The sequence below is a fragment of the Oncorhynchus mykiss genome, chromosome 2 (assembly GCF_013265735.2).
Source record: "Oncorhynchus mykiss isolate Arlee chromosome 2, USDA_OmykA_1.1, whole genome shotgun sequence".
NCBI lineage: Eukaryota > Metazoa > Chordata > Actinopteri > Salmoniformes > Salmonidae > Oncorhynchus > Oncorhynchus mykiss.
The window spans coordinates 5,546,090-5,562,500 of record NC_048566.1 but is presented as its reverse complement, the minus strand read 5'-3'; the positions used below and the strand labels follow the sequence as shown (position 1 = coordinate 5,562,500).

The following is a 16,411-nucleotide window of genomic DNA, read 5'->3' as shown; positions in this document are numbered from 1 at the left end:
TACTGGGACTTAAAGACACAGTCAGACTGCTGTTAATACTGGGACTTAAAGACACAGTCAGACTGCTACTAATACTGGGACTTAAAGACACAGTCAGACTGCTGTTCATACTGGGACTTAAAGACACAGTCAGACTGCTACTAATACTGGGACTTAAAGACACAGTCAGACTGCTACTAATACTGGGACTTAAAGACACAGTCAGACTGCTGTTAATACTGGGACTTAAAGACACAGTCAGACTGCTGTTAATACTGGGACTTAAAGACACAGTCAGACTGCTACTAATACTGGGACTTAAAGACACAGTCAGACTGCTGTTAATACTGGGACTTAAAGACACAGTCAGACTGCTGTTAATACTGGGACTTAAAGACACAGTCAGACTGCTACTAATACTGGGACTTAAAGACACAGTCAGACTGCTACTAATACTGGGACTTAAAAACACAGTCAGACTGCTGTTAATACTGGGACTTAAAGACACAGTCAGACTGCTGTTCATACTGGGACTTAAAGACACAGTCAGACTGCTACTAATACTGGGACTTAAAGACACAGTCAGACTGCTACTAATACTGGGACTTAAAGACACAGTCAGACTGCTGTTAATACTGGGACTTAAAGACACAGTCAGACTGCTGTTAATACTGGGACTTAAAGACACAGTCAGACTGCTACTAATACTGGGACTTAAAGACACAGTCAGACTGCTGTTAATACTGGGACTTAAAGACACAGTCAGACTGCTACTAATACTGGGACTTAAAGACACAGTCAGACTGCTACTAATACTGGGACTTAAAGACACAGTCAGACTGCTACTAATACTGGGACTTAAAGACACAGTCAGACTGCTACTAATACTGGGAATTAAAGACACAGTCAGACTGCTACTAATACTGGGACTTAAAGACACAGTCAGACTGCTACTACAACTCTCTAACCACTAGGCTGTCAGCCATTATATCGTGTGATATTTAACAATATATTCCCTTCCATTATGTTTTTAACTTGTGGTTCTGAATGTTAGCAAGTAAAATGACTTCAACGTTGTATAATGAAATGTCATCCATCCTCTCTCAAGCATCAGTCATACGTCACATCAGATCAACAAACAGCTGCTGACCTGGCAGTGAAATGTATACTCTGGAGTGGTCTTCTTGAACTTCATGTTCCACACCAGCGCTATCCCATCAGGCTCGTGTGGAGCATCCTCGTTGCTGTTGTAAGAGGCCACCATCAGTTCAGGGTACTGCAAAGACACAATATAGTATAGAACAGGACTGGATTGTTACTTCAACCAAGTCTTCTTCTTCTGTCTTGACCATAGAAATGGAATGAACAGAACGGGCTTGTAACCTCTGACCATGACTGTAAACTCAGGGGTGCACTCAAAGTGGCATTCATTCTAGTTCTGTGGTCTTGACATAGACAAATAAAGGAAATGAAGGAAATAGATGCATCAGATATGTTCTAAACTGGGAGAACGTTCTATTGTACCTGTGGAGACCAGTCTAAGCAGGTGACTACTCGGTGTTTGGACCAGTGATCGTCATGGAACACACGGTTGAAAGACAGATTGGATCCACCTTGCATGTCCCTGATAAGACAGAAAGGGAAATGGGAAAGATGTTCGCTCCAGTTCTACTGTGAATCTACTCCAGTGCTACTCCGGTTCTACTCCAGTGCTACTCCAGTTCTACTCCAGTGCTACTCCAGTGCTACTCCAGTTCCTAATCCAGTTCTAGTACAGTACTACTCCTGTGCTACTCCAGTTCTATTACAGTGCTAATCCAGTTATACTCCAGTTCTATTACAGTTCTATTACAGTGCTACTCAAGTGCTACTCCAGTTCTAATCCAGTTTTATTACAGGGCTACTCCTGTGCTACTCCAGTTCTAATACAGTTCTATTACAGTACTACTACTGTGCTACTCCGGTTCTATTACAGTGCTACTCCAGTTATACTCCAGTTCTATTACAGTTCTATTACAGTGCTACTCAAGTGCTACTCCAGTTCTAATCCAGTTTTATTACAGTGCTACTCCTGTGCTACTCCAGTTCTAATACAGTTCTATTACAGTTCTATTATAGTGCTACTCCAGTACCACTCCAGTGCTACTCCAGTTATACTTCAGTTATACTCCAGTTCTATTACAGTGCTACTCCAGTGCTACTCCAGTTCTACTCCAGTGCTACTCCAGTTATACTCCAGTTCTATTACAGTGCTACTCCAGTGCTACTCTAGTTCTAATCAGGTTCTATTACAGTGCTACTCCAGTGCCACTCCAGTTCTATTACAGTGCTACTCCAGTGCCACTCCAATGCTACTCCAGTGCCACTCCAGTTCTATTACAGTTCTACTCCAGTGCTACTCCAGAGCTACTCCAGTGCCACTCCAGTTCTATTACAGTTCTACTCCAGTGCTACTCCAGAGCTACTCCAGTGCTACTCCAGTGCTACTCCAGTGCCACTCCAATGCCACTCCAATGCTACTCCAATGCTACTCCAGTGCCACTCCAGTGCCACTCCAGTGCCACTCCAGTTCTATTACAGTGCCACTCCAGTTCTATTACAGTTCTACTCCAGTGCTACTCCAGAGCTACTCCAGTGCTACTCCAGTGCTACTCCAGTGCCACTCCAATGCCACTCCAATGCTACTCCAATGCTACTCCAGTGCTACTCCAGTGCTACTCCAGTGCCACTCCAATGCCACTCCAATGCTACTCCAATGCTACTCCAGTGCCACTCCAGTGCTACTCCAGTGCTACTCCAGTGCTACTCCAGTGTAATGTGTACTTATTCCTCCCATAACATCCATCCACAGGGAACATGGTGTGCATCCTAAATGGCCATATTCCTTGGATATCCTGCAATAACTGGGACTTTTCAGTTTTTAATTGTTTTATTAATGGAAATTCAGTACAAAGCTGTGATGAGCTGATGAGCCCTATGGACCTTGGTCAAATGTAGTGCACTACATAGGGATCAGGGTTCCATTTGGGACACGCCCATGCTCAATGTTCTCACCCTTCTTTGTCCTCCAGGTCCCGGCCGCTGTAGTCGAAGAAGATGTCTCCCTCCTCGGCCAGCGCCCGCTCCACCACAGAGACCGACCGCTCAAAGAACACCAGGAAGTCCTCTGAGTGGAGAATCTGTTCCCTCTCCTCCTCCGTCAGCTCTCTGGGATGGGCTGAGAGGGATCACACACATTGTGATACCAGTGTTAAGAATATATGTTGGTTGTATATGTTTAGCTGCCCAACAAGTCACCTTCAGAGGTTGCGAGTGCTTTTCCTAACAGCAGTGTGTTAAAGAACAAGTCATTATTACCCTCTTTACTGTCCTCTGCCTCTCCTTCCTCCTCCGGCTGGTCAGTCTGAGGGGAAGCTTTAGGCTCACTGCTCTCCTCATCCTCTTCTTCTTCTGGGAAGAAAGACGTGTTTTATGTTCTACACTACAGATGGCTGCAGAGGGGAGAACGGCTCATAATAACGTCCGGAACAGAGCGAATGGAATGGTGTCAAACACCTGGAAACCATGGAAACCATGTGTATGATGTATTTGATTCTATTCCACTGATTCCACTCCAGTCAATACCACAAGCCCAGTTCTCCCCAATTAAGGTTCCACCAACCTCCTGTGTTACACACATACATACAACATAGGCTTCAACATTCTTTCACTCTGTGGGGAGAGAGCATGTTGAAAATATCAATCATACCCATTCATACTAACCAACCTAGAGCTCTACATTAAAAGTATACATTTCAAGAGTCAACTTCAAGAGTCAATTTCAAGAGTCTACTTCAAGAGTCAATTTCAAGAGTCTACTTCAAGTGTCAACTTCAAGAGTCAACTTCAAGAGTCTACTTCAAGAGTCAATTTCAAGAGTCGACTTTAAGAGTCAACTCAAGAGTCAACTTCAAGAGTTCTTTAAGAGTCAACTCAAGAGTCAACTTCAACAGTCAACTCAAATTCAAGAGTCAATTCAACATCCAACTCGATATTCATTACCTTCAGATTGATGTGCTGCTGAAGGAGTCTGGGTCTCTTTAGTGTAGGTCACAAGCTCTTTGGGAACGAAGTCAATCTGTACTATTTTTGACGCTCCAAGTCTGTGCATCCTGCGCCTGAAAGATGGAATAAATGGTTTAGAAGACATACAGGGAACACTCTGCTATCAGTCAAGAAAAATATAACCTTTGTGTAAGTCCTATGGGCTCGGGTCAAAAGTAGTGCACTATATAGGGAATAGGGTGCCATTTGGGAGCAGAATCAAGAGATCTGCTATCAGTCAAGAAAAATATAACCTTTGTGTAAGTCCTATGGGCTCTGGTCAAACGTAGTGCACTATATAGGGAATAGGGTGCCATTTGGGAGCAGAATCAAGAGATCTGCTATCAGTCAAGAAAAATATAACCTTTGTGTAAGTCCTATGGGCTCGGGTCAAAAGTAGTGCACTATATAGGGAATAGGGTACAATTTGGGAGCAGAATCAAGAGGAAAGACATACCCCAGCTCAGAGTCTGCCTGCAGCTGGAGAGCAGAGGGGTCCGTGTCCCACTGCAGGGTCCTAAACACAGCAGCAGGGGGCGCCAAAACAACACAAATTAGTCCATACAGCAACTCAAGGGACATCACTTTTAGAACATTTGAATTCATGCATGACAGTGTGTACACAAAACAAACATTAAACAAAACACAGGATGGATCCCAAATGCCACCCTATTTTCTATGTAGTAGTGCACAAATGTTGACCAGGGCTCATAGGGCTCTGGTCAAGAATAGTTGACTATATGGGGAATAGGGTGGCATTTGGGACAGAGACACATTCACAGTTCCACTGCCTCAATAGAAGTTAAATTCACAGTTCCACTGCTGTCACTGATGTCACATAATTAACTGATGTCACATAATCAACTGATGTCACATAATCAACTGATGTCACATAATCAACTGATGTCACATAATCAACTGATCTCACATAATCAACTGATGTCACTGCACGACGACACTGAAGTCTCCCTGAACAGAAACATCTTCTCCATAATCACTAGTACATCGACTCTGGTTCTTACCTATATCTGATGTCCCATTACAAGATGAAAAGAGAAGGGATAAACATCAGACACTCTGTGCCACTGTGCACATATACATTGTCTGAGTCCCAAATGGCACCCCTTTTCCCTACATAGTGAACTACTTTTGACTAGAAGTCCTATGGTCCCTTGTCAAAAGTAGTGCACTATATTATTTGCTGTGGGGAATAGAGTGCCATTTGGGACACAACAGTTCCACAGTTCTCATGTTCAATGTCACATGTTCATGATGTTAGCTACATTGATAGACTAACATTTAGGAATTGTTAGAACCAAAGAGAGAAGCTTCTAGCATACAATATACCTTGTTGTTGTCGTATAGAATGCCAATACCAGTTATTTCCAGCTGTACATCCATTTGTCTGTGTGTGTGTGTGTGTGTGTGTGTGTGTGTGTGTGTGTGTGTATGTGCGTGCGTGCGTGCGTGCGTGCGTGTGTGTGTGTTTGTGTGTGTGTGTGTGTGTGTGTGTGTGTGTGTGTGTGTGTGTGTGTGTGTGTGTGTGTGTGTGTGTGTGTGTGTGTGTGTGTGTGTGTGTGTGTGTGTGTGTGTCGGTGTCGGTGTCGGTGTGTGTGTCGGTGTGTGTGTGTGTGTGTCGGTGTGTGATAGAGTAAAGAGCATGTTCCATACCTTCCCACTGTCCCCCCATCTACGGACTCCTGGCTGCCAGCATCACTGGTGGTGCTCACTGATTGTGAAGAGGGAGACATAGGGGTTGGGACTAAATAATGAAAATAACAGGTATCCCATGTTAAGAGCTGCAGAGGCTGCACTGGTGGCCAGCAGTCAGACCCCCACAGCCAAACCAGAAGGGTTCCAAATCAACAGGATGGATTGAAATGGTTCAACGCAAAGGAAGAAGAATTCACAAGAAAAGAGGGAAAGAAATCGTCAAACGTACTTCCTGATGGACACCCAACTGGTTTGTGACATAATAACATAACGACCGCCAAACTAGTGTGAAATCTTTCAATATGTTGACGCATCATATCAAACTAACCCTCTGAACCGAATACATAGATTCATACCTGCAGTAGTCTCTTCAAATACATCTTCATTTAAACAAAGGAGCTGGCATCAAAGCCATGAATATACAACCCTACCAACCAAATCACTGGGTTTTTATAACTAAGCTTTTGGCAACGACACAATGGAATTTTAATGTGTTTATACCAGAAAGGAAAAAATTAGAGTCAATTAATAATGTAAATGATTTGTTTGAATATATGATATACTGTAAACTGAAGATCATTTCATGACATGATTATTTTGTATGGAGACCATTACCACACTCAATAAACAAAGACGGGCCAGTTTCCCATACACAGATTAAACCTAGTACAGGTCTGAAAAACACTCTCACTGGAAATGGTTTTGTTAGGGTAGGATGATCTCAGAAAGGTCAGTAGGATGGTAGGTTAGAATGATCTCAGAAAGGTCAGTACAATGGTATGGTAGAATGATCTTAGAAAGGTTAGTAGTATGGTAGGGTAGAATGATCTCAGAAATGTCAGTAGGATGGTAGGGTAGAATGATCTCAGAAAGGTCAGTAGGATGGTAGGGTAGAATGATCTCAGAATGGTCAGTAGGATGGTAGGGTAGAATGATCTCAGAATGGTCAGTAGGATGGTAGGGTAGAATGATCTCAGAATGGTCAGTAGGATGGTAGGGTAGAATGATCTCAGAAAGGTCAGTAGGATGGTAGGGTAGAATGATCTCAGAAAGGTCAGTAGGATGGTAGGGTAGAATGATCTCAGAAAGGTCAGTAGGATGGTAGGGTAGAATGATCTCAGAATGGTCAGTAGGATGGTAGGGTAGGATGATCTCAGAAAGGTCAGTAGGATGGTAGGGTAGGATGGTCTCAGAAAGGTCAGTAGGATGGTAGGGTAGGATGGTCTCAGAAAAGTTAGTAGGATAGTAGGGTAGAATGATCTCAGAAAGGTCAGTAGGATGGTAGGGTAGAATGATCTTAGAAAGGTCAGTAGGATGGTAGGGTAGAATGATCTCAGAAAGGTCAGTAGGATGGTAGGGTAGGATGATCTCAGAAAGGTCAGTAGGATGGTAGGGTAGAATGATCTCAGAATGGTCAGTAGGATGGTAGGGTAGGATGATCTCAGAAAGGTCAGTAGGATGGTAGGGTAGGATGGTCTCAGAAAGGTCAGTAGGATGGTAGGGTAGGATGGTCTCAGAAAAGTTAGTAGGATGGTAGGGTAGAATGATCTCAGAAAGGTCAGTAGGATGGTAGGGTAGAATGATCTCAGAAAGGTCAGTAGGATGGTAGGGTAGGATGATCTCAGAAAGGTCAGTACAATGGTAGGGTAGAATGATCTCAGAAAGGTCAGTAGGATGGTAGGGTAGAATGATCTTAGAAAGGTCAGTACAATGGTAGGGTAGAATGATCTCAGAAAGGTCAGTACAATGGTAGAATGATCTCAGAATGGTCAGTAGGATGGTAGGGTAGAATGATCTCAGAAAGGTCAGTAGGATGGTAGGGTAGAATGATCTCAGAAAGGTCAGTAGGATGGTAGGGTAGAATGATATCAGAAAGGTCAGTAGGATGGTAGGGTAGAATGATCTCAGAATGGTCAGTAGGATGGTAGGGTAGAATGATCTCAGAAAGGTCAGTACAATGGTAGGGTAGAATGATCTCAGAAAGGTCAGTAGGATGGTAGGGTAGAATGATATCAGAAAGGTCAGTAGGATGGTAGGGTAGAATGATATCAGAAAGGTCAGTACAATGGTAGGGTAGAATGATCTCAGAAAGGTCAGTAGGATGGTAGGATAGGATGATCTCAGAATGATCAGTACAATGGTAGGGTAGGATGATCTCAGAAAGGTCAGTAAAATGGTAGGATAGGATTATCTCAGAAAGGTCAGTAGGATGGTAGGATGATCTCAGAAAGGTCAGTAGGATGGTATGATAGGATGATCTCAGAATGGTCAGTACAATGGTAGGATAGGATGATCTCAGAAAGGTCAGTAGGATGGTAGGATAGGATGATCTCGGAATGGTCAGTACAATGGTAGGATAGGATGATCTCAGAAAGGTCAGTAGGATGGTAGGGTAGGATGGTCTCAGAAAGGTCAGTAGGATGGTAGGGTAGGATGGTCTCAGAAAGGTCAGTAGGGTGGTAGGGTAGAATGATCTCAGAATGGTCAGTAGGGTGGTAGGGTAGGATGATCTCAGTAAGGTCAGTAGGATGGTAGGGTAGGATGGTCTCAGAAAGGTCAGTAGGATGGCAGGATAGGATGGTCTCAGAAAGGTCAGTACAATGGTAGGGTAGGATGATCTCAGAAAGGCCAGTAGGATGGTAGGATAGGATGGTCTCAGAAAGCAACAAGGATATGACTGGTATACCTAATGGTGGTTCTGGTGAGATCCCAATACTCTGCAGCAGCGCCTCCGTCTCTCTTCGTTTGCGGTCCAAGTCAGAATCTTCAGAGACATTCTCTGTTTTCTGCTGCAGACTCTCAGACTGAACAGGTGTTGGGGAGAACTTCAGTATCACTGTCTCTGTCCCAAATAGCACCCTATCCCCTACGTGGTGCACTGGCCAAAAGTAGTGCAATATCTAGGGAATATGGTGTTATTTGAAGTGCATTATATAGGGAATAGGGTGCCATTTGAAGTGCACTATATAGGGCATAGGGTGCCATTTGAAGTGCACTATATAGGGAATAGGGTGCCATTTGAAGTGCACTATATAAGGAATAGGGTGCCATTTGAAGTGCATTATATAGGGAATAGGGTGCCATTTGAAGTGCACTATATAGGGAATAGGGTGCCATTTGAAGTGCACTATATAGGGCATAGGGTGCCATTTGAAGTGCACTATATAGGGAATAGGGTGCCATTTGAAGTGCACTATATAAGGAATAGGGTGCCATTTGAAGTGCACTATATAAGGAATAGGGTGCCATTTGAAGTGCACTATATAAGGAATAGGGTGCCATTTGAAGTGCACTATATATGGAATAGGGTGCCATTTGAAGTGCACTATATAGGGAATAGGGTGCCATTTGAAGTGCACTATATAGGGAATAGGGTGCCATTTGAAGTGCATTATATAGGGAATAGGGTGTCATTTGGATCGGAACCAGTGTAGTTCCACTTCAGAAACACTACCAACCCAAATCAGACTTCTTATAACCTGTTGTAGAAATGCTCTATTCATCCTCATTTGAGATGCTGAACTAAACCAAAGAAGTTCACATCACATTCAAATGAATAGAGATTTCTCCTCACCTCTTTCTTTTTCCTCTCCTCCTCCTTTCTCTTCTTCTCCTCTCGTATTTGAGCTAGCCTCTGTTTCTTTCGCTCCAGCTCAGCTTTCAGGTCACTTTTGTCAGACATCTTCGTCCTACTAGATAGATAAGAAAGCAGCAATCTGCCTGTTGATACATACAACACAGTTAGTCTGGTTCATTCTGCCTGTTGATACATACAGCACAGTTAGCCTGGTTCATTCTGCATGTTGATACAGCACAGTTAGCCTGGTTCATTCTGTATGTTGATACAGCACAGTTAGCCTGGTTCATTCTGTATGTTGATACATACAACACAGTTAGCCTGGTTCATTCTGCATGTTGATGCAGCACAGTTAGCCTGGTTCATTCTGTATGTTGATACAGCACAGTTAGCCTGGTTCATTCTGTATGTTGATACAGCACAGTTAGCCTGGTTCATTCTGTATGTTGATACATACAACACAGTTAGCCTGGTTCATTCTGTATGTTGATACAGCACAGTTAGCCTGGTTCATTCTGCCTGTTGATACATACAGCACAGTTAGCCTGGTTCATTCTGTATGTTGATACAGCACAGTTAGCCTGGTTCATTCTGTGTGTTGATACAGCACAGTTAGCCTGGTTCATTCTGTGTGTTGATACAGCACAGTTAGCCTGGTTCATTCTGCATGTTGATACAGCACAGTTAGCCTGGTTCATTCTGTGTGTTGATACAGCACAGTTAGCCTGGTTAATTCTGTATGTTGATACAGCACAGTTAGCCTGGTTCATTCTGTATGTTGATACAGCACAGTTAGCCTGGTTCATTCTGCATGTTGATACAGCGCAGTTAGCCTGGTTCATTCTGCATGTTGATACAACACAGTTAGCCTGGTTCATTCTGCATGTTGATACAACACAGTTAGCCTGGTTCATTCTGCATGTTGATACAACACAGTTAGCCTGCTTCATTCTGCATGTTGATACATACAGCACAGTTAGCCTGGTTCATTCTGCCTGTTGATACATACAACACAGTTAGCCGGGTTCATTCTGCCTGTTAATACATACAGCACAGTTAGCCTGGTTCATTCTGCATGTTGATACAGCACAGTTAGCCTGGTTCATTCTGTGTGTTGATACAGCACAGTTAGCCTGGTTAATTCTGTATGTTGATACAGCACAGTTAGCCTGGTTCATTCTGTATGTTGATACAGCACAGTTAGCCTGGTTCATTCTGTATGTTGATACAGCACAGTTAGCCTGGTTCATTCTGCATGTTGATACAGCGCAGTTAGCCTTGTTCATTCTGCATGTTGATACAACACAGTTAGCCTGGTTCCTTCTGCCTGTTGATACATACAACACAGTTAGCCGGGTTCATTCTGCCTGTTGATACATACAGCACAATTAGCCTGGTTCATTCTGCATGTTGATACAGCACAGTTAGCCTGGTTCATTCTGTATGTTGATACAGCACAGTTAGCCTGGTTCATTCTGTATGTTGATACAGCACAGTTAGCCTGGTTCATTCTGTATGTTGATACAGCACAGTTAGCCTGGTTCATTCTGTATGTTGATACATACAACACAGTTAGCCTGGTTCATTCTGTATGTTGATACAGCACAGTTAGCCTGGTTCATTCTGCCTGTTGATACATACAACACAGTTAGCCTGGTTCATTCTGTATGTTGATATACAACACAGTTAGCCGGGTTCATTCTGTATGTTGATACATACAACACAGTTAGCCTGGTTCATTCTGTATGTTGATACAGCACAGTTAGCCTGGTTCATTCTGCATGTTGATACATACAACACAGTTAGCCTGGTTCATTCTGTATGTTGATACAGCACAGTTAGCCTGGTTCATTCTGCATGTTGATACATACAACACAGTTAGCCTGGTTCATTCTGTATGTTGATACAGCACAGTTAGCCTGGTTCATTCTGCATGTTGATACATACAACACAGTTAGCCTGGTTCATTCTGTATGTTGATACAGCACAGTTAGCCTGGTTCATTCTGCCTGTTGATACATACAACACAGTTAGCCTGGTTAATTCTGTATGTTGATACATACAACACAGTTAGCCTGGTTCAGTCTGTATGTTGATACAGCACAGTTTGCCTGGTTCATTCTGCATGTTGATACATACAACACAGTTAGCCTGGTTCATTCTGCATGTTGATACAGCACAGTTAGCCTGGTTCATTCTGTATGTTGATACATACAGCACAGTTAGCCTGGTTCATTCTGAATGTTGATACATAGGACACAGTTAGCCTGGTTCATTCTGTATGTTGATACAGCACAGTTAGCCTGGTTCATTCTGCATGTTGACACAGCACAGTTAGCCTGGTTCAATCTGCATGTTGATACATACAGCACAGTTAGCCTGGTTCATTCTGCATGTTGATACAGCACAGTTAGCCTGGTTCATTCTGTATGTTGATACATAGGACACTGTTAGCCTGGTTCATTCTGCATGTTGACACAGCACAGTTAGCCTGGTTCATTCTGCATGTTGATACATACAACACAGTTAGCCTGGTTCATTCTGCATGTTGATACAGCACAGTTAGCCTGGTTCATTCTGTATGTTGATACATAGGACACTGTTAGCCTGGTTCATTCTGCATGTTGATACATACAACACAGTTAGCCTGGTTCATTCTGCATGTTGATATACAACACAGTAGGACCACTAGAAAATTCACCAATTCTCTCTGAGAACTGCTAGCCTGAGTGCCAGTCTGTTTGTGCTAACATGCCAAACCCTTGTCCTTCCTTGTCATGTATGTTTGGCTTGACAATGAGCAAATGAGTTGGCAAGAGCACAGACAGTTTTGGGACCAGGCTACAGAATGAGACAACAGATCTGGGACCAGGCTACAGAAAGAGACAACAGATCTGGGACCAGGCTACAGAAGGAGACAACAGACCTGGGACCAGGCTACAGAAAGAGACAACAGATCTGGGACCAGGCTACAGAAAGAGACAACAGACCTGGGACCAGGCTATGGAAGGAGACAACAGATCTGGGACCAGGCTACAGAAGGAGACAACAGACCTGGGACCGGGCTACAGAAGGAGACAACAGACCTGGGATCAGGCTACAGAAGGAGACAACAGATCTGGGACCAGGCTACAGAAAGAGACAACAGACCTGGGACCAGGATACAGAAAGAGACAACAAACCTGGGACCAGGCTACAGAAAGAGACAACAGATCTGGGACCAGGCTACAGAAAGAGACAACAGACCTGGGACCAGGCTATGGAAGGAGACAACAGATCTTGGACCAGGCTACAGAAGGAGACAACAGACCTGGGACCGGGCTACAGAAGGAGACAACAGACCTGGGATCAGGCTACAGAAAGAGACAACAGATCTGGGACCAGGCTACAGAAAGAGACAACAGATCTGGGACCAGGCTACAGAAGGAGACAACAGACCTGGGACCAGGATACAGAAAGAGACAACAAACCTGGGACCAGGCTACAGAAAGAGACAACAGATCTGGGACCAGGCTACAGAAAGAGACAACAGACCTGGGACCAGGCTATAGAAGGAGACAACAAACCTGGGACCAGGCTACAGAAAGAGACAACAGATCTGGGACCAGGCTACAGAAAGAGACAACAGATCTGGGACCAGGCTACAGAAGGAGACAACAGACCTGGGACCAGGCTACAGAAAGAGACAACAGATCTGGGACCAGGCTATAGAAGGAGACAACAGACCTGGGACCAGGCTATAGAAGGAGACAACAGACCTGGGACCAGGCTATAGAAGGAGACAACAGATCTGGGACCAGGCTACAGAAGGAGACAACAAACCTGGGACCAGGCTATAGAAGGAGACAACAGACCTGGGACCAGGCTATAGAAGGAGACAACAGATCTGGGACAAGGCTATAGAAGGAGACAACAGACCTGGGACCAGGCTATAGAAGGAGACAACAGACCTGGGACCAGGCTATAGAACTGCATGGATAACAGAATTATCATAATTGTATATTTTTAATATTTTTATTGAACCTTTATGTAAATATAGGTGTTCTACAAAACCCTTTCTAGCACTAAATATAGGTGTTCTACAATACCCTTTCTAGCACTAAATATAGGTGTTCTACAATACCCTTTCTAGCACTAAATATAGGTGTTCTACAAAACCCTTTCTAGCACTAAATATAGGTGTTCTACAATACCCTTTCTAGCACTAAATATAGGTGTTCTACAATACCCTTTCTAGCACTAAATATAGGTGTTCTACAATACCCTTTCTAGCACTAAATATAGGTGTTCTACAATACCCTTTCTAGCACTAAATATAGGTGTTCTACAATACCCTTTCTAGCACTAAATATAGGTGTTCTACACAACCCTTCAATACTACCATTACAGTTCCATGGGTCATGCACAGCATCATGTCCACCTACGTCTCTCTTTATGTCGTGTTGTGTTGTCTCTCTTGTCGTGATGTGTGTTGTGTCCTATATTCATATTTTATTTATTTGACATTTTTAATCCCAGCCCCCGTCCCCGCAGGAGGCCTTTTGCCATTTGGTAGGCCGTCAATATAAATAAAAATGTTCTTAACTGACTTCCCTGGTTAAATAAAATAAATAAATATAGGTTTAATCTCTGTATCAGTATCATGTCCACCTATAGGTTTAATCTCTGTATCAGTATCCACCTATAGGTTTAATCACTGTATCATGTCCACCTATAGGTTTAATCTCTGTATCAGTATCCACCTATAGGTTTAATCTCTGTATCAGTATCATGTCCACCTATAGGTTTAATCTCTGTATCAGTATCATGTCCACCTATAGGTTTAATCTCTGTATCATGTTCACCTATAGGTTTAATCTCTGTATCAGTATCATGTCCACCTATAGGTTTAATCTCTGTATCAGTATCATGTCCACCTATAGGTTTAATCTCTGTATCAGTATCATGTCCACCTATAGGTTTAATCTCTGTATCATGTCCACCTGTAGGTTTAATCTCTGTACCATGTCCACCTATAGGTTTAATCTCTGTATCAGTATCCACCTATAGGTTTAATCTCTGTATCAGTATCATGTCCACCTATAGGTTTAATCTCTGTATCATGTCCACATATAGGTTTAATCTCTGTATCAGTATCATGTCCACCTATAGGTTTAATCTCTGTATCATGTCCACCTATAGGTTTAATATCTGTACCATGTCCACCTATAGGTTTAATCTCTGTATCAGTATCCACCTATAGGTTTAATCTCTGTATCAGTATCATGTCCACCTATAGGTTTAATCTCTGTGTCAGTATCCACCTATAGGTTTAATCTCTGTACCATGTCCACCTATAGGTTTAATCTCTGTATCAGTATCCACCTATAGGTTTAATCTCTGTATCAGTATCATGTCCACCTATAGGTTTAATCTCTGTATCATGTCCACCTATAGGTTTAATCTCTGTATCAGTATCCACCTATAGGTTTAATCTCTGTATCAGTACCATGTCCACCTATAGGTTTAATCTCTGTATCATGTCCACCTATAGGTTTAATCTCTGTATCAGTATCCACCTATAGGTTTAATCTCTGTATCAGTATCATGTCCACCTATAGGTTTAATCTCTGTATCAGTATCATGTCCACCTATAGGTTTAATCTCTGTATCAGTATCCACCTATAGGTTTAATCTCTGTACCATGTCCACCTATAGGTTTAATCTCTGTATCAGTATCCACCTATAGGTTTAATCTCTGTATCAGTATCATGTCCACCTATAGGTTTAATCTCTGTATCATGTCCACCTATAGGTTTAATCTCTGTATCAGTATCCACCTATAGGTTTAATCTCTGTATCAGTACCATGTCCACCTATAGGTTTAATCTCGGTATCATGTCCACCTATAGGTTTAATCTCTGTATCAGTATCCACCTATAGGTTTAATCTCTGTATCAGTATCATGTCCACCTATAGGTTTAATCTCTGTATCAGTATCATGTCCACCTATAGGTTTAATCTCTGTATCAGTATCCACCTATAGGTTTAATCTCTGTATCAGTATCCACCTATAGGTTTAATCTCTGTACCATGTCCACCTATAGGTTTAATCTCTGTATCATGTCCACCTATAGGTTTAATCTCTGTATCAGTATCATGTCCACCTATAGGTTTAATCTCTGTATCAGTATCATGTCCACCTATAGGTTTAATCTCTGTATCAGTATCATGTCCACCTATAGGTTTAATCTCTGTATCATGTCCACCTATAGGTTTAATCTCTGTATCAGTATCATGTCCACCTATAGGTGTAATCTCTGTATAATGTCCACCTATAGGTTTAATCTCTGTATCAGTGTCCACCTATAGGTTTAATCTCTGTATCAGTATCATGTTCACCTATAGGTTTAATCTCTGTATCAGTATCATGTCCACCTATAGGTTTAATCTCTGTATCAGTATCGTGTCCACCTATAGGTTTAATCTCTGTATCATGTCCACCTATAGGTTTAATCTCAGTATCATGTCCACCTATAGGTTTAATCTCTGTATCAGTGTCCACCTATAGGTTTAATCTCTGTATCAGTATCGTGTCCACCTATAGGTTTAATCTCTGTATCAGTATCGTGTCCACCTATAGGTTTAATCTCTGTATCATGTCCACCTATAGGTTTAATCTCAGTATCATGTCCACCTATAGGTTTAATCTCTGTATCAGTGTCCACCTATAGGTTTAATCTCTGTATCAGTATCGTGTCCACCTATAGGTTTAATCTCTGTATCAGTGTCCACCTATAGGTTTAATCTCTGTATCATGTCCACCTATAGGTTTAATCTCTGTATCATGTCCACCTATAGGATTAATCTCTGTATCAGTATCGTGTCCACCTATAGGTTTAATCTCTGTATCAGTGTCCACCTATAGGTTTAATCTCTGTATCATGTCCACCTATAGGTTTAATCTCTGTATCAGTATCGTGTCCACCTATAGGTTTAATCTCTGTATCAGTGTCCACCTATAGGTTTAATCTCTGTATCATGTCCACCTATAGGTTTAATCTCTGTATCAGTATCATG

General features: G+C 42.5%; 1 protein-coding gene across 10 annotated transcripts in view; it reads right to left on the bottom strand.

Annotated features, from left to right (window-relative positions):
• dync1i1 (dynein, cytoplasmic 1, intermediate chain 1) overlaps positions 1-16,411 on the bottom strand; it is a 29,625-nt gene that overhangs the window by 10,118 nt on the left and 3,096 nt on the right. Inside the window, exons 2-11 of one of the 10 annotated variants that reach the window (XM_036935869.1) lie at positions 9,350-9,495; positions 8,462-8,579; positions 5,734-5,875; positions 5,085-5,090; positions 4,520-4,579; positions 4,021-4,136; positions 3,337-3,429; positions 3,034-3,196; positions 1,504-1,603; positions 1,130-1,255 (exon numbers count right to left, since the gene is read on the bottom strand). In XM_036935869.1, the coding sequence (XP_036791764.1) occupies positions 1,130-1,255; positions 1,504-1,603; positions 3,034-3,196; positions 3,337-3,429; positions 4,021-4,136; positions 4,520-4,579; positions 5,085-5,090; positions 5,734-5,875; positions 8,462-8,579; positions 9,350-9,457 (1,032 nt within the window). In that variant the 5' untranslated portion in view covers positions 9,458-9,495. The remainder of the gene's footprint in view (positions 1-1,129; positions 1,256-1,503; positions 1,604-3,033; positions 3,197-3,336; positions 3,430-4,020; positions 4,137-4,519; positions 4,580-5,084; positions 5,091-5,733; positions 5,876-8,461; positions 8,580-9,349; positions 9,496-16,411) is intronic. The other 9 variants (XM_036935882.1, XM_036935891.1, XM_036935906.1 and 6 more) reach the window with 9 other exon arrangements.